Source organism: Sinocyclocheilus grahami, unplaced genomic scaffold (assembly GCF_001515645.1).
Source record: "Sinocyclocheilus grahami isolate Dianchi unplaced genomic scaffold, SAMN03320097.WGS_v1.1 scaffold599.1, whole genome shotgun sequence".
Taxonomy (NCBI): domain Eukaryota; kingdom Metazoa; phylum Chordata; class Actinopteri; order Cypriniformes; family Cyprinidae; genus Sinocyclocheilus; species Sinocyclocheilus grahami.
In genome coordinates this window covers 759,886-782,036 of record NW_015505778.1, presented here as the reverse complement: position 1 = coordinate 782,036, position 22,151 = coordinate 759,886, and the positions used below count along the sequence as shown (strand labels likewise).

General features: G+C 35.5%; 3 protein-coding genes and 1 long non-coding RNA gene across 5 annotated transcripts in view; 2 read left to right on the top strand and 2 right to left on the bottom strand.

The window, feature by feature from the left end:
- The first annotated feature begins 5,263 nt into the window (after positions 1–5,263).
- cep55l (centrosomal protein 55 like) lies at positions 5,264–10,226 on the top strand. The gene is made up of 8 exons (XM_016240751.1): positions 5,264–5,480; positions 5,673–5,933; positions 7,821–7,865; positions 7,953–8,103; positions 8,197–8,459; positions 9,107–9,178; positions 9,600–9,725; positions 9,815–10,226. Exons 1-8 carry the CDS (start codon positions 5,286–5,288, stop codon positions 10,022–10,024), a joined length of 1,323 nt encoding a protein of 440 aa, XP_016096237.1. The 5' UTR covers positions 5,264–5,285; the 3' UTR covers positions 10,025–10,226.
- Positions 6,519–22,151, bottom strand: part of LOC107557365 (uncharacterized) — a 24,753-nt gene continuing 9,120 nt past the window's right edge. Inside the window, exon 3 of the long non-coding RNA XR_001605382.1 lies at positions 6,519–6,539. This is a non-coding gene — a long non-coding RNA (uncharacterized lncRNA). The remainder of the gene's footprint in view (positions 6,540–22,151) is intronic.
- LOC107557363 (retinol-binding protein 4-A-like) lies at positions 11,826–13,721 on the bottom strand. 2 transcript variants are annotated; one of them, XM_016240754.1, is made up of 6 exons: positions 13,631–13,721; positions 13,426–13,545; positions 13,213–13,349; positions 13,017–13,123; positions 11,949–12,161; positions 11,826–11,857 (listed from the first exon to the last, which is right to left on the bottom strand). In XM_016240754.1, the coding sequence occupies exons 2-6, from the start codon at positions 13,525–13,527 to the stop codon at positions 11,838–11,840; spliced, it is 579 nt and encodes a 192-aa protein (XP_016096240.1). In that variant the 5' UTR covers positions 13,528–13,545; positions 13,631–13,721; the 3' UTR covers positions 11,826–11,837. The 2 variants fall into 2 exon arrangements, with proteins under 2 accessions (XP_016096240.1, XP_016096241.1); XM_016240755.1 differs by lacking the exon at positions 13,631–13,721 and having other exon boundaries at positions 13,426–13,610.
- Positions 19,165–22,151, top strand: part of LOC107557364 (cone cGMP-specific 3',5'-cyclic phosphodiesterase subunit alpha'-like) — a 15,103-nt gene continuing 12,116 nt past the window's right edge. Inside the window, exon 1 of the mRNA XM_016240757.1 lies at positions 19,165–19,786. Coding sequence (XP_016096243.1) covers positions 19,319–19,786 — 468 coding nt within the window. The 5' untranslated portion in view covers positions 19,165–19,318. The remainder of the gene's footprint in view (positions 19,787–22,151) is intronic.

The following is a 22,151-nucleotide window of genomic DNA, read 5'->3' as shown; positions in this document are numbered from 1 at the left end:
AATCCACACCCCTTTTGATAAAGGAATATGCAAGCACTCACAGGCAAAATGGATTTTCATCACATAGTAAAATTGTTTCTGGAAATAATAGTCTTTCTAAAAACACACTTTGTCTGCTGCAAACCTGTGTTGTTGGGTTATTTATATACACTGTGTAATCTGAAATATCTGTAGCTAAATGTAGCCAAATCACAACCGAATCTTGCAATATTGTATTAATTAGACGTTGTGTTAATGAACCCGTCATGTAAATCCAAATGAGACATTTGGCTGGTAATACTGTCGAGCTCATGGAGATTTTACTGCTGTAGGTTTTGAATTGTATATAAAGAGGAATGTATGATGATGATGAGATTTTGACATGTGGGACGTTGGGTTTGTAACGAGGGGACACTGATGGCATCATTCTCTGGTTGTGAATGGATGTAGCTTTTGTGCATTTCACTTCTGTTTAGATTCAATGATACTGCATATATGCTAGACTAGAGAACTTGTGATATGTGATGATTATATTTATGGTAGGTCCAGTTGGTCTATCTATCTATCTATCTATCTATCTATCTATCTATCTATCTATCTATCTATCTATCTATCTATCTATCTATCTATCTATCTATCTATCTATCTATCTATCTATCTGTCTGTCTATCTATCTATATATGTCTATCTATCTGTCTGTCTGTCTGTCTGTCTGTCTATCTGTCTGTCTGTCTGTCTGTCTGTCTGTCTATCTATCTATCTATGTCTGTCTGTCTGTCTGTCTGTCTGTCTGTCTGTCTGTCTGTCTATCTATCTATGTCTGTCTGTCTGTCTATCTATCATCTATCATCTATCTGTTGTTTTGAATTTTCTATTCATCAAAAGATCCTGAAAAATGTATCAGTTTTCACAAAAATATTAGGCAACACAACTTTCAACACTGATAATAATAAGAAATGTTTATTGAGCAGCAGATTAGAATGATGTTTTAAGGATCATGTGACAGTGATGCTGAAAATACAGCTTTGCATCACAGGAATAAATGAAAATGCATTCAAATAGAAAACAGTTTTTTTAAATGGCAAAAATATTTCACAATATTAGCAGTTTTTTTAATCAAATAAATGTAGCCTTGGTGAGCATATGGTGAGACTTCTTTCAAAAACATCAAAAAATCTTACCGACCCCAAACGTTTGAATGGTAGTGTACATTTTTTATGGATTTTAGTCCTTTAATACCGTTTAAAAAGCATCCGAGTATGCAATTCATGACGTTCAGTGTGAGCAGAGCTGATTCAAATATGTAAGATCAATTATATATAAGATAGTAATGAGACTGTAGTGTACTGTTTTGTGAGTTTTTTTGTTTTTTTTTACATCACTAACATGATTTATCTGCGTTTTTCAGTTAATGTCAAATCCTGAGTGCATCGAGTGTGCCACAGAATCCAGCTTCACATCAGACCACTGACCCGAACACCACGGCCCATTTGTTTTGCCCCACTGCTGCTGTGACGGCAATCACAACATAGAGAGCAATCGATAAGCGGATGACTTTGCTCTCTGAAAGAAACCTTGGTAATCTGCAACATCCTTCAAACAGATGGAGCAAGATGCTTCGCTGAAGTCTCACACATCAATGAGAAAAGAGTAAAAGAGTTTTACTCTTGCGTTCGTTCCTTGGCACTTGCTCCGAGGCTGTTGGAGTCTCTCACACCTAAACATGAACAACTGTGGCTCACGCTCTGTAAAGACTGGCTGCACTCACACGCTGTCATTGAGGAGAAGTGTTTTTCCTTCTCCAGAAGCAGAAAACAAGCCAAACCAAAATACAGACATAGGTTTGTCAGATTATTCCTCCCAATGAGAATCACACGCCAAATGTTCTGAAGATTGTCACATGTGATGAAGTGGATCTCCTCAGTCGTGAGTCGTGATCACGTCCTTATAATAGAGACACACTTGATTTACTACGTCGACAACATTTGTTCTGTTTTTTCAAAACCTCTGAGAACCGTTTGTGAGTAAAGAGGAGAGATATCTTAGTAACAAGTTAGCTTTTTTATTTTCATGTCCTTATATACTGTACATTTTTGAAAATTTTGATTTTGATTTTTTTTTCAGCCATCAGACATTTGGAGATTTTTTTTTTTATCGTGATACTGTTTATAATTATTCTTTATTTTTCATTTAAAATTCTCAAATGACAATCAAATCTTTATTTTTCTTTCTTTCTTTTCATTTGTCTTTATCTCAAGAAAATTTGACACGTGTGTAGTCATGCTTACACAAAATATAGCTAACAACCCTAAAATTGCTAACAAAACCGAAAATAATCCACACCCCTTTTGATAAAGGAATATGCAAGCACTCACAGGCAAAATGGATTTTCATCACATAGTAAAATTGTTTCTGGAAATAATAGTCTTTCTAAAAACACACTGTGTCTGCTGCAAACCTGTGTTGTTGGGTTATTTATATACACTGTGTAATCTGAAATATCTGTAGCTAAATGTAGCCAAATCACAACCGAATCTTGCAATATTGTATTAATTAGACGTTGTGTTAATGAACCCGTCATGTAAATCCAAATGAGACATTTGGCTGGTAATACTGTCGAGCTCATGGAGATTTTACTGCTGTAGGTTTTGAATTGTATATAAAGAGGAATGTATGATGATGATGAGATTTTGACATGTGGGACGTTGGGTTTGTAACGAGGGGACACTGATGGCATCATTCTCTGGTTGTGAATGGATGTAGCTTTTGTGCATTTCACTTCTGTTTAGATTCAATGATACTGCATATATGCTAGACTAGAGAACTTGTGATATGTGATGATTATATTTATGGTAGGTCCAGTTGGTTAAATCCATGTATTCCTTTATATCTTTTTTTTTTTGAATGGTTTATAATGCATCCCTTTATTTTTCCTAATACCTTTTGGCTCATGGGAATACATAAACACTTTTATTTCAATCCACCCTGATAGAATGATGAAGAGCTGAAATGTATGAAATATTTAGCTATTCCAAACATTGTGCACTTATTTTTGCATGCACCCTTCTTTCGCAAATATTTTGATAGTCTTGTAAGCAGCATTCTTTCCCTCTATGTATCCTCCTAGGGAAACAGAATAAAGCATTAAAAGGATGTGGAACAGCTGTGAATTCCCTCCGTTGTCTTACTGCTGGGTTGTTCTTTGTCCTCAGTTATTAGGGGGACTAAGTTTGAATCTTCTGTTGCCAGGGATACCATCTGCCCCTCTTCAGGTGTGTGAGATATGACTGGACATACTGGTCTGGTCATAGGTCTGCCGATTTATTTCTGTTCCATTACTTGGTCACAGTGAAAAGAGACGGGAGAAGAAGAGCACAGAGACTTTGACTATAGATAGATAGATAGACTAACCAAATTTGAGACAGACAGACAGACTAGATAAAAGGATATACAAACAAACAAACAGAAGGTCAGAATAAGAGAGGGAGTGAGAGAAATAAAAGAGGGCTGCCATTATCCAGTGAAGCGAACAGTGAAGGGGTGGAATGAGAAAGTCTCAAGGGAGGAGGAGTAGTAGGCAGCCAGGAGGGAATAGATATTTAATGAGGAACCGCATTCTACCCTCTAAATCTGCTGTGTGCGACAATTACAAATGATCTAACGCTGCTCGAATGATCTGTACACCAAACTGGATGATGACAGACCATAGTGTGTGAACTGCCATTTCATTTCATCCACTAAGATGCACAGATCACAGCTGAGTTTGGAGAAGGTATTCAACACTGTAGCTTCCAATGCCCTCAAATAGAAACTGAGTCATCAAAAGCAATAATTTTGCGACTAATTTTATGATGCTTTCAAATGTATAATATAAAACATACAACTTGACTTATTATGTTGTCTATTTCGAAATGTAAGTCATACTACATTTCAAAAGTTTGTTGTTAGTGAGTTTTTTTTAATAGAAATGAATACTTGTATTCAGCAAGGATGCATTAAATTGATTAAAAATGATACTAAAACATGCAAAAGATTTCTATTTTAACTAAAGGCTTTTGTTTTGAACTTTCTATTCATCAAAAAGTCAAAATAATAATTCATAAAAATAAAAATATTCTGCAAAATAATAATAATTTATCACAAATGTTTTCAAGAAATGTTTCTGGAGCAGCAAATCAGCATATTAGAATGATTTCTGAAGGATCATGTGACACTGAAGACTGGAGTAATGATACTAAAAATTCAGCTTTGCATCAGTGTGTGTGTGAGTGTGTGTGTGTGTGTGTGAGTGTGCGTGTGTGCGTGAGTGTGTGTGTGTGTGTGTGTGTGGGGACTCCCATCATTCAGTATTTATTAAACTGGAAATCCTGAGAGACTCGCGCTCTTTCCCTCCTCTCTTGCAGAATCCTGGATTAGCTGGATTTCTAAAACGGATGTTGCGTTACTAAGTAAGCACAAAGGAATACTGTTGCAAGAGTGTGGAGGATTTCTGACCCAAATTGGACGACAGTCTTTTAACACCCAAATCTCAAACAAACCCTCTACTACAGTATACCCAGAGCAATAGGAGGCCCGTGTTGTACTTCTGTATGGCGAGTTTGTGTGTGTGTGCGTGCATGCTCTAGTGAGTGATAAACAGCTGCATCAGCCTGCAGTGTCATTAGTGCAGATTATTGCAGTTTAGTGCAGATGCAGCACTAAAACCCAAACATCATCCCCCGCACAGCAGCACCACTGACCTTGCCCCAAACGTTCACACTCTTCTCATTTGCCAGCATCAGATCATTGACTGTTTTTTAAAGTGACTGACTGACTGATGAGAAGGTATTCAACACTGTAGCTTCCAATGCCCTCAAATAGAAACGGAGTCATCAAAAGCAATAATTTTGCGACTAATTTTATGATGCTTCAAATGTATAATATAAAACATACAACTTGACTTATGTTGTCTATTTCGAAATGTAAGTCATACTACATTTCAAAAGTTTGTTGTTAGTGAGTTTTTTTTTTTATAGAAATGAATACTTGTATTCAGCAAGGATGCATTAAATTGATTAAAAATGATACTAAAACATGCAAAAGATTTATATTTTACCTAAAGGCTTTTGTTTTGAACTTTCTATTCATCAAAAAGTAAATTTTCTGCAAAAATAATAATAATTAATCACAAATGTTTTCAAGAAATGTTTCTGGACTTTCGCTGTTTACTATTCGCTATATCTGTATTGTACTTTCTAGATGAACGTTGGTTTCGAGTTTGTTATGGTTAGTTTTACTGTCTTTTATGTCCAGATATCACTCCAGGCATGGCGGCGAAGGGGGCCAAGGAGACTTTCGTGAATAAACTGGGCTTTAAAAGCAGCCATTCAAAATCAATGGAGATAGAGATCGAGAAACTGAAGAGAGAGAACCAGCAGCTGAAGAAAAGTCTGGAGGACACGAAGAGAGCTGGAAGACATCCAAACACGCATCCAGACTCGGACAAAGCCAAACTTCTGGAGGTGAATTTATGCCTTTATACCTGAAATCTGAAGGTGCTTTGTTTAAAATGACAAGAAAGCTGTCTGTGTGTCAGTCTGGATGTGTGTATGCAGTTTGTTTGACATTTCTTCATGTCTGTTTCTTGAAGTGAAAGACTCAAGAGTATTATTATGAAGGTATTTGTCCCTTTTTACGACTCTGTGGTGTCGCAGAGGATCTTGGCCCTGGAGACGCAGAGGGAGAGGAACTCGCAGCAGCTGCTGGGGAAGGAGCAGGAGATCTCCAGCCTCAGACAGCAGCTGCGCGCCGCTCACGGGGACGTGGTGTCTTCACTGCAGAGCCAGCTGGAGCAGAAACAACAGGAGGCTGAACAGCGAGAGACACAGTTTCAGGCTCTCTCGAAGGAGACCGAAGACCTGAAAAACAAGTATTGTGCCGTTTCTGAGAGGTGTGACACACTTGAGAAACAAAAGGTAGGGGAGTCGACTTTAGACCCTTCATGTGGATTTTCATTCGCGTTTTCACCGTGGACGAAGCGGAGTCCAGCCCGGGGTCGTCACGTGTGGTTGCCACAAGCCCGCCCGCCGGCCTCCGCTCACGGTACACAGCATCGCGGTATGGTAGGGGCGTAACATTTCCGTCACACGCTTGAAGTATTCAGCCAGTCACAAAGCACTGGATAGCTGGCCAATCAGAGCACACCTTGCTTTTCAGACCGATGAGCTTTGTAAAAATCGACGCGTTTCAGAAAGGCGGGTCATAGAGGAGAAACAATAATGTACAGTATGTGGAAAATAATGTGTTTTTTTAACCTTAAACCGCATAAACACATTTCATTACACCAAATACACAAAATAATGTTCTTTTTAGCAACATCATATGACCCCTTTAATATAAAATGTGGAGTTTCTATTGGAATAATTGTGATTTAAAAATATTTTCGAAAGTCTCTCATGCTCTTTCAGTAAAACAGTAATATTGTGAAATATTACTACAATTTAAAAGAACCATTTTCTATTTGAATGTATTTTAAAATCTAATTTATTCCTGTGATCAAAGCTGAATTTTCAGCATCATTCCTCCAGTCTTCAGTGTCACACGATCAATGTTGAAATGGCTGCTTCATATTTTTGTGGAAACCACAATTTGCTACCATTCAAAAGTTTGGTGTAAGATTAAACAAAGAAAATATATATTTTTAGCAGCAAGGGTACATCAAGTTACAAAAGATTTCTATTTCAGATAAATACTGTTCTTTTGAGATTTCTGTTCATCAAAGATTACTGCAGTTGAGGGAAGTTTCCTCAAAAAAATGTAAGCAACATTGATAATAATAAGAACCATTATTAATAATTAAGCACCAAATCAACTTTGCCATCACAGGAATAAATTATATTTTAATACAATAAAAATACAAAACATTTATTTTAAATTGGAGTAATATTTCACAAATTGCTGTTTTTACTCTATCTATCTATCTATCTATCTATCTATCCACACACATACATTCTTTGATTTGCCTTCTCTCTCATCAGTTATAATTTATTACTATTTATCATTCCTGAAACAGCTACGGAAATTACTTTCTTGTTATGTGCATATTTTCTTGTGGGCTTATTAAAATGAGCACAATTTTTTATGTAATATCCTGTCATTTAGCATAAGGATATTTCCAGGCAAATGAAGTCATGGTCAGGTTCACACACTAGATGGCAGTATTTCACTGTAAGGTGACTTATTTCAGTATAAGTCACCTAACTAGTGCTGAGGGAGTGATGCTAGTAGACCACAACTAATTCTTAAGAATATAATATTTGAACTACAGTTTATTGATACTTAAATATTATACTCATGCTATTTTATAATAACTATTAACATATTGCGTGATATTTTTTTCCCCAAGTGCAAACCAGAGTTAACTGATTTCATTGATCTAGAAAAGTTCAGAAAATCAGTGCTACCTACACTATACTAAGGTTAATGTTCAGTGATTCGGAATAAGACAAAAACGCGGTTTGGAAGATGAATTCATGATGTTCTCGCTCATTATATACATTTAGCAAATTTTGAACACAGAAAAAGTTACGTAGTGCTGCTTTAAGAGATTGTTGGCCTGTTGGTTGAAGTTCCTGTAAGTCCAACAGGGCATCAGTCAAAAATGTGCTTCGTTTATAAACAGGACTTTTCATTACAATGCATTACATTTGGAGGTTCTCAAACCTCTAATTAATTAATTTCTAAATATAAGATGTTAATAAGATGTAAAAGGTTTTATCTTTCCTTTTTATCATTTATGAGATGCATTGTGCTTCTTTGCTATTTCATTTTTTGACGTTTATGTGTCACTGGTCTCCTGACAGGTTCCGTCTGGTGAGCTTGCGGTGGTTCAGGAGCAGTTGCGAGACGTGAGTTCACATCTCAAGAGTTCAGATAAGAGCTTCCTGGTGTTTCTTCCAGACTCATGTCGTTCCTCTCTCTGTCTTTGAGTCCAGGCCCTGGAGAAGAACCATAACTGGCTTGTTTATGACCAGCAGCGGGAGGCCTACGTTAAGGGTGTTTTGGCCAGGACCAAAGAGTTAGAGACGCAGTTAAATGAAACAAATCAAGCACTCCAACAACAGCACAAAGAAGCCAATTCAGATGGTAAAATATGAATAGAAAATACTCCAAATGGCCATCCATATAGGGTCTGTATAATCCAGTAACATCATTCATTCTCTCTTCTTGTTTCTTCAGGCCAGTCTGGGCAGGTGGCTCAGCATGAACTTGAGGCCGAACGGGCCCGAGTCACCCGAGTCCAGACAGAACTGGAGGATCTGAGAGGAAGGTATGAGGAGAAGAGCCGGGAAGCAGCTCAGGCACGGGAGCAGCTCCTGGAGGAGAGGAAACGTGAGCGGGAGGCTCTGCAGGAGGAGAGGAGGCGTTCATCAGAGCGAGCCGCTCGACTGCAGGGAGAGCTGGAGGAGGAGAGGAGGAGGGTGGCCGAACTACTGATGCAGGTACAGATGTTTAATGCAAATTTCTTACTTTGTATTTTTGTCTTACTTTCAGTTACAAAATCTAACATTTTTGAAAGCAAGATGCATTTACTTAAGAAGGGAAAAAAAACAAAAAAAATAAAAATCTGTCAGTGGGTTAAGAAAAAAATTGGTTCACCTTTAAATGAAGTTTATATTTTTCTTACTCCGCTGATAGACTTTTTTTCTTGTTTTAACTATAAACACATGATTTTGATGCATTTTTCAGAAAACGCGATTTAAAAATGAACATTCTGCTTCTCAAGTAACTGTACCTTGATTTAAGAATGTTTAGATATTTGTACTGGAAAACGACAAAGCTACTGAGTAAGAAAGTTATTTTTTGCAGTTTCATAAAATATGAATGTCATTGTTGTTGATAGAACAATTGGTCACTATTATCAGTTGAAGCTGATCTCAAAATGGCCAAATATTAACAGATTGAACAGTCCATACTGGCTTTTCCAAAAGCATAGCCTAAAGTGGCCTACAATGCTTTCAGGAAACACAGCCCTGCCTGATATATTGGTTTATAACTGCTCATTTCTTTTGAAGCATCTTATGTGTGCATTAACAATATCTGCAAAAAAAATTTAAGTTTAAAAGCTAAACATTTTCTGTTTTGAAAGGTGAATCTACTGCAGAAATCCCTGATGACTCAGCAGGAGGAGCAGAAAAGAATCGCTAGTTTGGAACAACAGGTATTTGTATCATCCTGTAACACCAGCTTTTAATAGTAGAGCTGTGAATGAAACATCCAGCATGCTTCTTGATTTCATTCCTGGCTTAAATGATATGATACACTTTATTTTATTTGTGTGTGTGTGACTCTGTTAATTCTAAAAAATACGTTAAAAATGCAATTCAGTCAGTCGTCTGTGAGCATAGTATTAATATTCTTAAAAACAAAACAAAACACTTTTTTTTTGTGAAAAAATTATAAATATTTGAAAATGTTGTCCACCAACTTAATTTTTAAAAATACAATCCCATGTATTATTGAATAGGGAAAATATGGAGTCATCAAATGTTAAGTTTTGCTGAAAATGACAAAAATAGAATTTAAAACTAAATTGTTAAAGATTATTTAAATTTTTTTTTTTTGTCACTGACCATCATTAGATGCAGTTGTCGGCCAGAGAATCTGAAAATGAAAAACTGGACCGTCAAACTCTACAGCACCAGCTGCATAAAGTTTTGAAAGAGCTTCGGAAGGCCAGAGACCAGATTACACGCCTGGAGTCTGCCGTGAGTTCGGAGATGTTCCGTGATGTGTCCTGACATGATCATTGACATGTGTGTCATATTAATGTGCCTGTTTTGACCTTGTGCCTCAGAAACAGCAGAGAGAGTCTCGCTTCTCTGAGCCCAGCTCCTGTAACAGGATGGATTTTGAGAGATTGACTATTCAAGATCGAACCACGTCTCCATCTAAAGTCCATAACCTACTAGATGAGAGTTTGCTGGAGTGTCCGAACTGTGGCGCTTCCTACCCCACCAGCCAGCACAGAGAGCTGCTCGCCCACCTCGACTACTGCTTCAGCTAAAACACACGCTTCTGAAACATAGAAATCTTATGATGTAGGATGATTTTTTAAAAACTTTTATTATAGTCACCATTCCAAAGAATTGCTTCAGTATTTTATAGTAACAGGTATTTTATTACTGTTTTTAAGAATAAGAAGCGTCAAATTTTTAAATTTGAATTTAAAAAAAAAGGAATATTCTTTCCTGGAATATTCACAAAAGTATCAGTTTACATGGGGTATATTTAAAAATATTTTAATTTATGAATTCAGATGTAAATGCTATTTTCTTATTTCTCTTTCGGTGATAAGGTTGATCTCGATAAATAAAACAATATTTAGCATATTCCCCTTTTTTAGTTTTTAATCAGTGTTGTACCTCAAAAGTAAGATTATTTACAGAGTCCTTCACTGAATTGTGTACTCCACGTATATGAATAAAGGAAAAAGACTGTGGTTTGTTTCCTAGTTTCCCCTTGTATCCTCATGGTACCTCTGAAGCATCCATCAGTCCTGACTTGGCAAACCAATTCTGTCTTGAATTAGACTGTGTGTAAAACTATATAAAGATGGGATTAGGTGAAGCACCGTAGCCGGAGGAGAATTCCAGGGAAGTGTCATGCATTATTTCACTGGACAAGGAGTCCAAATAAATTTGTAGAATCTTTCCTAATGTCCTACTTGGGTTATTTAAACTGTTCAGTCAACATATTTAGATAACATACAAAATAAATATTGTTTCTATTTTTAATATGCGTCATGTACATTTTAAATTAAATATTTAATATACAGTGATGTATATATTATAGCGATGTATTATATACTAATATTGGCACCCTTGGTAAATATGAGCAAAGGAGGCTGTGAAAAATCAAAAATAAGCTTTTTCTCTTTCGTTCAAAAAGTTCACATTCTAACCTTTCATTGAAATAAAACAATTGAAATTTGGGGGAAACTCACATTATGAAATACATGTTTTTCTCCAATGCATGTTGGCCACGCCCCCAGAAATTCTTATGAGAAAAATATAATATAAAGTATATTCCCATTCATATTTAAATTTTTTTTTTTAGCACACCATGGTGACCTATCTCAAGTATCTTGGAGACATTGCACAGTTTTTTCTGTTTCTTCATGTCATTCCAGACAGACTGGATGATGGTGAGATCAGATGCTGCTGTCAGACTCCTTGTGCAAACGAAAATCTCACTGGATTATTACAATTAATGGCAAAAGGAATGTTTTGGAAATGTAAAGTGATATCACTGACACACTACAGCAAAAACCTTTTTTTTTTTTTTTTTTTTTGTGAAAATACTCATGGCCTAAGACTTTTGCACAGTACTGTATATATAGACCTATAAAGATTTACTTTCATCTCTCCTCTTTCCTTTATTCTAATACTCGAATGTGATTATTTCCTCATCCTCATACTGGTCTATAATATGTGTGCTGACACCAGTTACTCTGTATCATGGTTCAAGTTGCACAACATTTTTGTTAGCATCTCTGTAAACAAAAAGCATTGATTTGCCACAGTTCTGTTTGTATTGTTAGTTCATATGAGTTCAGACAAAACTTTGGTGACAGTGAGTTTACAAGCATCAATAACTGAAGTCAGTACTTTTTTTAAAGTTTATTTGAAAAAAGGAAAAAAAATGTTAAATCATGCACTTATTACTATGCAAAATTACTATTAAACATCTTCCCCTTATTGCAAAATTATTATGCATTCTTTTTTTAAGGATTATGCTTATTGTCTGTATTTACATATCAGTTAGAAATATAAAACATGTCAGATTACATCCTCGGAAGCTCTTTGTGTAGTGGTCATTTAGGCAGTGTCACAGAAACCTGCACAATTAAAGAAACAAAAACACGTCAGCACATTTAGAACTTATGATTGAATCTAATAATAATAATTCATGAGGAGCAACCATCTTACCTGTGTGTGCAACACGTCTGTATTTGCCCAGGAAGCAGATATCCTGTTTCTTCTCAGTCACATTCCTCTGGTCGTCAGGCCTGAGGCCGTCAGGATATCGGGAGAAGATGAAGGAATAACCATCCAAGCAGGTTCCGTCCACATCAAGCTCTCTGCAGGAGTAGTGGATGGCGTAGTTATCATAGTCAGTGTCAATGATCCAGTGGTCATCATCTGTGGAACGGTCAGAGACAGGTCATGAGCAGATGAGCTGTCAGGTTTTACGTAACATGATTTACTCACATTTCACAAGCTAGGTTTAATAAGGACCATGCTTACAAGACATTTGCATTTGAGTCGTCAAAAAATATATGTATTATAAAATAAAATATATATAAAAATAAAGAAAAATTATTAAACGATTGTTAAATTGTTAAATAATTGAAATAAATAAATAAATATATATATATATATATATATATATATTACTTATATTAACATGTATAATATAAATAAAATATATATAATGTAATAAAAAATAAAGTAAAATTAAAAAAATAAACTCATGAATTTTACCTGATTAATTTTTAGAGCAATATATATATATATATATTAATATTTCTATAATGAGAACTCTCTGAAGATTTTAGCATGGTAATGGATATGACAATGTTTTGCTGTATTTGTAGATTATTGCTGCTGCAAGAAAGTACAGGAACTTGCTACTGCCAATACATAAGCCGATATGCTGCTGTGAGTATTTAAGACACACTGCTACTGCACAAATAGCATATAAAATAACCCGTAGCAGATCTATACAGGTGGAGCTGGGGAAGGTGGATGGTTTCAGAGGAACTCTGAAAGCACGCTGCAATGCTCAAGCAAATGCTAATCAGCCATTTAAATGTAAAGTAGCAAGCTCATTGGCTGTGTATGCAACGGGAACCAATCAGCTTGTGACAAGTCATTTAGGACTATGGATATCATCAGTTAGGTTAAGGACCCATAGTCTGCACCATCTAGAGTTTCATGACAGAACTTGGTATATAATAAAATAATAATAATAAATTATGATAAATCTACACTTACATCCAGTCTGGAGATATGCTGCGGCTCCCCAGTATTTCATCTTGAACTTAGCGGGGTCTTCGGTATCTTCAAAAGTGCCAAACATGTTGGCGCACATCTCCCAATTGCTGAAGTGTAAAACGGTATGTGAAATATGTTTCTATTGCCTAAGTGCAATTTTTGCACAACAACAGCATAAAATGCCATTCAAACTCACTTGAGAATGATGACTCTACCAGTGGCGGTGGCTGTCATGGTTCCATCCTCCTCCACTTTGAAATTGGAGACAATATTATCAAGAAGGAAAAGACCAACAGGGTCTTTCTTGGCCACGGCATACCATGTTCCTTGATACTGCAAGGTCAGTGGATATGAGAAACGAAAGCTCAAAATCAACATATGGATTGAAGAAAAATACTGGTAGACTTACCCTCATCCTGTCAAAGTCCTGTTTGACGGTGATGTTGCTCACCAGACAGTCCTGTGCCCAGCTTGTCGCCAGGACACAGAGAGCTATGCAGAGCCTGAGCATGCTGCTTCTGAGCTTGAGCTGCGAAAAATGAGTACGTTAGTAACGGTTAAAAATTCATTACTTTGTTGTCCTTTAAACAAATCCTAATGCTCAAGGTGCATACCTTGATCTGAAGTGTATCTGTAGTGGTGCAGCTGGATTCCTGCGAGGTGCTTTTATACAGGAACGCGATTCTGGGGTTATTTCATAATCCCACCCAAAGACCCAAAATTCAGTCTCCACCATCCCTGTCATTGGACAACTGTTTTACATAACAGCTGTGTTTTAGGTATCCACAGGGAACATGGCAGCGTTGACCTTTGCTCTTCACCGAAAGTGTTTTTCCCTAGGTTGCAGCTGGATTGCACAAGAGCTTGAGCATGCATTCCCTGAAGCCTGTTAAAGAGGGAACATTTCTGTTCAGTGAATGTAGAACTTTTTACTCTTTAAAAAAAAAAAAGGGTGTTCCATTTTTTTCCCAGAACCATTTTTTTCTTAGTGTTAAAAACATTTAAATAATATAAATAACTTTTTTATACTATAAATAACCTTTTGTGCAATGCAAAGGTTCCGTGGAGGTTAAAGTTAGCTTAGAAGAACTCTATGTGGCAAAAGAAACGATCAACTCTCTCTTTTCTAGCACTCTAGACACGGTTGCTCCTTAACGCTTAAACAAGATTAAGGAGAACAGTCCAATGCCATGATATGATGAGCACACTTGCACCCTAAAAAGAGAAGCCCGGAAAAAAGAAGCACAGCTGGAAGAAAACAAAACTAGAGGAATTTCAAATTGCATGGAAGGATAGTGTTTCTTCCTACAGAAAGGCATTGAAAACTGCTGAATTTGCTTACTTTTATAATCTTTCAGAAGAAAACAAACACAACCCTAGGTATTTATTTGATACAGTGGCTAAATTAACGTGAAATAGAGCTTCAACAGGTTCAGACATTTCCCAACAGCACAGCAGCAATGACTTTATCAAATTCTTGCAAGATTGTAACTATCTGAAAAAAAATTATAACCATGCAACCATCTGCTACAGATTGCATCAGACAGTGCATTTTACACCCCTGAGGAACAATTCCATTCATTCTTTGCTACAGGAGAGGAAGGGTTGTCTACATTTGTACAACTTAAGTCTAGAGAATGTTAAGTATAGACTGATCTTGAATCTCCTTTTTCTTCCAAAAATACAAGAAAAGGCACTCACAACTATGTTCTTTGGTATCAGAGAGGATTTCCAGACAGGATTTAGACCAAATCATAATACTGAGACTGCTCTCATCAGAGTTGTCTCAAATGACCTGCTCTTATCCGATGGTAGTTAACACTGCATTTGATACTATCAACCACAACATTCTTTTGAATAGGCTCGGAAATAATGTTGGCATTAGTGGAATTATATTATATTATAGCTCTATATTTCTTCATGGCCTGACAAAACATACAAAATTCACAAAACTAATGGTTCAACGCAATGAATAATCTCTAGCACTTGAAGGCTGCTCTGTCAAGTCTTTGCCATCAGTTAGGAATCTGTGCTATTTGATAGCAATCTGTCATTTGAAAGCCGCATCTCTAGCATTTGTAAAACTGCATTTAAAAACGTATTCAGGTTTGCAATAGTATCTAATTGGCTCACATTTGCCAACTTACATTCATTCACTCTGTTGCTGTTTGAGGCTGGGTTTCATTCTTTTGAAAGCGACAAAATTATTAAAAATGAAATAATTATTTTTGTGTGTGTGTGTGTTGATAACAGAAAACTAAGTGATAGTGCAAATCAAAGTCCAGTTCTCATTCCATGTACTATTTGTTCAATCAGCACATATACATGTACAGAATATTTACATTTGCTGTCTTTTAAATAACCTCTGTGGAGTTTTTCAGGACTCTTTTGGAGCCAACCATTGCACTGATGTAAGTTATGTAGTTGAGGTACAACTCCAGGTTTGCAATGACCTAAATTCCCCTGCTCTTAAGAAAAAACAAAAAAAAGAGAACAAAAATGACACATAAGTTCAAAAGTTTTTTAAAATAAATTAATACTTTCATTAGGAAGCATTAAACTGATCAAAAGTGACAAAAACTTTTATAAATATTTATAATGTTACAAAAGATTTCTTTTTCAAATAAATTCTGCTTTTTGATTCAAACTTATTCTATAAATCCATTCAGAATTCTATTCAGTAAAGAATCCGAAAACAAAAAAGGAAACAGCTTTCGCAAAAATATTAAGTAGTGCAACTATTTTCAACATTGATTATATATTAAAAACATTTTTTTTTTTTTTGGGTGGCAAATCAACATATTAGAATGATTTCTGAAGGATCATGTGACACTGAAGACTGGAGTAATGATGCTGAAAATTCAGCTTTGCATCACAGGAATAAATTACATTTTAAAATATAATAAAAAAAGAAAACTTTATATACAAATGATTTTACAATATTACTGTTTTTACTGTACTATTTTGTGCCTTGCACCCTTGCTGAGCAGAAGAGACTTTTTTCAAAAACATTATCTTACCACCCCACACTTTTGAACAGTAGCTTATATATAATAGAATCTAACTATAATTACACTGCTCAATGGAGTACTGGATTCTGATTTATGTGACTTTCATGTCTTTCATATCACAGTGTAATTTTCACACAATAAAATGTTTTAAACTCAGTTCACCACTGCATTTATTTATTCATTTAGTAAACATCTATGTACAAACAAATACTGTTAAATCTTCCAATGCTTTATTTGCAACATTACTAATACAAGTGAAGTAAACCAGATCTTGATATCAAGCTACCTAAGCCTAATCTCAGCTCATGAGATCTTGCTTTTAGGCTGATGTGCAGCAGATGATCCTTGACACACAAATGGAGATTGTTTTTGTTTGTTTGTCTGGGAATGAGCGGGTAAATATCAGAAAACTGGATGATGCTGATGGACTGCTGATGTTGTCTTGCATGTATCAGCACAGATATGCGTCAACAACTATACTGCAAGCCTGAGATAAGCTTTCTAATATCTCAAATCCTTCTCTATGCAATTGTCTGCTCAAAGTCCATTAATAGATACATAACATACTTGTTTGTTTTTGTTTACAGGCATATCAGACCCTACATACACAGTTGGCTATTTAAAACATTGCGTGTGTGATATTTTATCCATCAACCTCCAATTAAATTAATAGTGAGCTTGGTAAATTAAGCATTGCTGTGTCTGTCAGCTCCTCACTGTGAACGTAAACGTGCGAGCGCTCTGAAGTGCCAAGCCGGGCGCTCTCTCTCCCGTCAAGAGAGGATATCCTCATAATCACTTTTACTTAATCCTGGATGTACAAAGCCAGGTACATATGATGCAAGGCTTTTTCTTTTTTTGCATTCTGTATGCCTGATACTTCCAAGACATCAGAGTAAAAAAGGAGACAGATCCCTTTATATGTCTGGCAAACTGACAGATCAGGCCTAATCCTATCGTTGGAAATAGATCCTGGGTGTCCAGCAACTTTTCTGGGTGCAGAAAGTGCAAAAATGCTAATAATAGCCAGATTCTGAGAATTTCTCTTCTTACTTTCAGAGCTTGAGAGCTAAGTTTAATAAGGACAAGACATTTGCGCTCGGTGGTGATGACTGACATAACACTTGTCCATTAACTTTTTTGTATTAAATATTACATAACATTAATTTTAAGCAGTTAAGTAATGTAAGCATATATAAGGGACAATCCTGTGACTTATCAGTATTTATTTTCATAATTCTGCCTTTACTAATCCATTTTTAATCCTACAGTGTGACAAATACATATACAGTGGGTACGGAAAGTATTCAGACCCCTTTAAATTTTTCACTCATTGTTATATTGCAGTCATTTGCTAAAATCATTTAAGTTAATTTTTTTTCCTCATTAATGTACACACAGCACCCCATATTGACAGAAAAACACAGAATTGTTGACATTTTTGCAGATTTATTAAAAAAGAAAAACTGAAATATCACATTCTGTGTTTTTCTGTCGATATGGGGTGCTGTGTGTACATTAATGAGGAAAAAAAATTAACTTAAATGATTTTAGCAAATGGCTGCAATATAACAAAGAGTGAAAAATTTAAGGGCGTCTGAATACTTTCCGTACCCACTGTATATATATTGTGGGGGAAGTCGTGGCCTAATGGTTAGAGAGTCGGACTCATAACCCAAAGGTTGTGGGTTCGAGTCTCGTACCGCACTCTCTCCCACCTTCAATACCACGACTGAGGTGCCCTTGAGCAAGGCACCGAACCCCCAACTGCTCCCCGGGCGCCGCAGCATAAATGGCTGCCCACTGCTCCGGGTGTGTGTTCACGGTTTGTGTGTGTTCACTGCTGTGTGTAGTAAATGCACTTTGGATGGGTAAATGCAGAGCACTAATTCTGAGTATGGGTCACCATACTTGGCCACATGTCACTTCACTTTATATATATATACATACACAGAGTTCTGGCATGCAACTCTAGATGGCGCAGTCCGATAGGTCTAATGCAATCTGACCTAATGACATCATTATCACATGGCACAGCCATGTCTCTCCTGTATCGGTAGCCAATGAGCTCGCTGCTCATCATTCAAATATATGACTAGCGCTTGCCTTAGCAGTTGTGGCTTGCTTCAGAAACCCTCCACCTTCCCCAGCTCCACCTGTATAGATCTGCTACGAGGTGATTCAAGTATGCTATATGGGGGTTATTTCATGTATGTTATATGTGCAGCAGCAATATTTCTTACATGCTCACAGCAGCAGGTTGTGGATGTATTGGCAGTAGCAAGTCTCGGCACTTGCTCTGCAGCAGTGTAGCAGATCTATTCCGCCAAGACCAAATACATTAACATTGTCATGTACATTACCATGCCAATCCCTCCGAGAGTTGTCATGACAGTAATATATATATATATATATATATATATATATTCTCAGTGATACCCTCCTTCAGATAGGTGCATCCTCCAGAGCTAATCCTATTATTTCTGTTTATATATATATATACACTTCTTTCAAAAACATTAAAAAAATCTAAATACACTTAATGTACCTTTTTTTTCAATTACATTATTATTTGAATGAATTACTGCTGAAATTGCTTGAGATTTCGAAATGAACTAACCTAGTTTTCGCAAGATCAGACTTTTACCGTTTTTGAAAAACAAACAAAAACAAACTAAAGTAAATGCTTTGAATAAAATGTTTTAAATGAAGTTTGAATTTGCTGTTTGAATATAACCATTTGCAAAGTTTTTGCATGATCATATATTTTACCTGTTGAATTCTGGTGAAACATTTTTCAACAAACTGTTTAGCATTTGATTTTTGATTTCATGTTCAGTCTTATCTGTCTAAACCATGCAAGACACTGTCCCTGTGCACATCACGGGCCCAGTGAACCCATAAGGACTGGCGTATTAGATCAGAAACACCATCAGTCTAATCAACAAACCGCTGTGATAAATATTATGTCATATGTCGACACTTTCTCCTCGGAAGAAAAAAGAGGCGTTTGACTCTTACTGGACTGTAAAATGATCAGGGTGGGGATTTGCAGGTTAAGAAAGCTTAGAGGTTTATTGTCATGACGTCACTTTAATTAGCGGCCACTTTGATCCATTCAGCTTGTAAGCCACTATTCTCTGGCAGCCTGTCGGAGGAGACCTGCTCTGATCTCTGCACTGGAGGATGCACCTATCTGAAGGAGGGTATCACTGAGAAGCTTCACTTTTCATCCTGACACCCCACAAGTAATGAATCTGTGAGAGGACGAGCAGAGAAGCACTCTTCAAAATGGCAGACAAGGATAGCGTGGAAAAGTACTTGGAGAATAACCCTCAGTTCGCCAAAGAGTATTTCGACAAGAAGGTCCGATCCGAGGCCATCACCGCCGCTTTTGCAGAGAAACTTGACATCAAAGATCCGGCCTCGTTCAAGGATGTCAGCCATATCCAGGAGGCCAACATCATCTTTGATATGATCAAAGAAATGCATTCGCAGCCTATTATGGAAAAGGCCATGCACAAGGTCCTGCAGAGGATATGTTTGCTGTTGAACGCTGACCGCTGCAGCTATTTCCTGTCCCGAGCGAGAAACGGCATCCCTGAGCTTGCTACGTGCCTTTTTGATGTCACCCCTACCTCGAAATACGAGGCGAATGTTGTCAACCCTCAATCTGAAATTGTGTTTCCTTCTGACATGGGAATAGTTGGCCAAATAGTGACCACCAAAAAAACAGCTAATGTTCCGGATGTCAAACAGGTGAGTAAAAGAAGTAAAGGTGTTTTTTATAGCTCCCCCTAGTTAATCTTTTTTTTTTTACCTTTATTAAAGCTCTATAAAATTTAAATGTGTCAAATGCAAACACATTAAATTCAAGCAGTATACATTGAAAGACTACATTGAATATATAAATGAAAAAGAAAATAATTTACAAATAATTAATAGCAAAATATTTAAAAGTTGTAACAAATTCTAAAAAAAAGATAAAAATTTAATTATAACAAATAAATTTCGACTTAAGGGGGTTAATCAGTATATAAATGAAAAACAAAATAATTTACGAATAATTAATAGCAAAATATATCAAAGTTGTAACAAATAAAAAAAAATTATAAAATACGAGGCGAATGTTGTCAACCCTCAATCTGAAATTGTGTTTCCTTCTGACATGGGAATAGTTGGCCAAATAGTGACCACCAAAAAAACAGCTAATGTTCCGGATGTCAAACAGGTGAGTAAAAGAAGTAAAGGTGTTTTTTATAGCTCCCCCTAGTTAATCTTTTTTTTTTTACCTTTATTAAAGCTCTATAAAATTTAAATGTGTCAAATGCAAACACATTAAATTCAAGCAGTATACATTGAAAGACTACATTGAATATATAAATGAAAAAGAAAATAATTTACAAATAATTAATAGCAAAATATTTAAAAGTTGTAACAAATTCTAAAAAAAAGATAAAAATTTAATTATAACAAATAAATTTCGACTTAAGGGGGTTAATCAGTATATAAATGAAAAACAAAATAATTTACGAATAATTAATAGCAAAATATATCAAAGTTGTAACAAATAAAAAAAATTATAAAAATTTAATTATAACAAATACATTTCGACTTAAGGGGTTAATCAATATATAAATGAAAAACTAAATAATTTACAAATAATTAATAGCAAAATATATCAAAGTTGTAACAAATTAAAAAAATTATAAAAATGTAATTATAACAAATAAATTTCGACTTAAGGGGGTTAATCAGTATATAAATGAAAAACTAATCAATTTATGAATAATTAATAGCAAAATATATCAAAGTTGTAACAAATTAAAAAAATTATAAAAATTTAATTATAACAAATACATTTCGACTTAAGGGGTTAATCAATATATAAATGAAAAACAAAATAATTTACGAATAATTAATAGCAAAATATATCAAAGTTGTAACAAATTTTTAAAAAAATTATTATAACAAATACATTTTAACTTAAGGGGGGTTAATCAGTATATATTGCAAGTAATTTATAGAGTTGTAAGGCATTCAAATTTTTAAATGCCACAAAACTTGGAGCAAAAAAAAGTGTAAATAAAACATATTTATAATCAACATATTATGCAAAAACCTTTGTTTTGCATACAACCCCCTAGTTATACCACTTTAATTTCATGTAAATCCTTCCCCTTTTTTGAAATAGCATATAGCAAAATATCTGCTGTGTAAATTGTGTGCAGAATTGCAGAAACATATTTTTAAAAAGGCAATCAAACTGTTTTTATATCCTGTTTTTATAATAGATGACAGTCTATGTAGATCATGCACATAAAACAAACATGTTTTGTCAAAAAAATTATTATAATATTAATATGGCTGAATCAACCAAACTAGGTTACAGAAGTGAAAGTCCTTTTTAGGTCATAGAGAAAGAGCTGTGTTTTTGCTTTATATAGTACTCTAATATGCTTTACACACGTTCATTTATAAAAAGACACTCGTTAAGTTGCAAGCAAAACATCTTCTTAGGCTTATCAGGCGGGTCTGTACCTGAAAGTCGACTATTCGTTTGACAAAGATTCAACTTTTTCTGTCCTGTGGTCATGGAGGTCAGTCGACCCCCTGCAGAAAAGCAGCTTATTTTCTGTGCTTCTGGTAGCCTGCTGCATCTTGATATTATCCAGTAACTAATGACTGTCCTGATAATAACTCATAATTAAGAAGCTTTATTTATGAAAAGAAAACGTGAAAGTGAGCATCTTTACGTTTTCTAAATAAGCCTGCAGTAAAACTGCTGAATGAAATGTAACACGGTAATTTTTGTTGCCACGTTTTATATATGAAATCTATGTGAAAATGTCCAAATTACCAAAGTTTTGCTCATACTGCTAAAAAAAACAATAAATTCTACTTCACTAAGGAACATGATACATATGTTATGAAACTTACCCACATTCAAGTGTTTCAAAAAAGAATGCATGAAGCTAGAATAAAATGTGTTTGTTTACAAGCAGATGCTCTGTTCTTTCTTTTGATGTTTTGTATGTTCATATATTTATTCATATAACAAAATATGTACAAATTAATACCTAAATAGGGACGTAGTAGTATACTTAAAGTATGATGTAAAGTT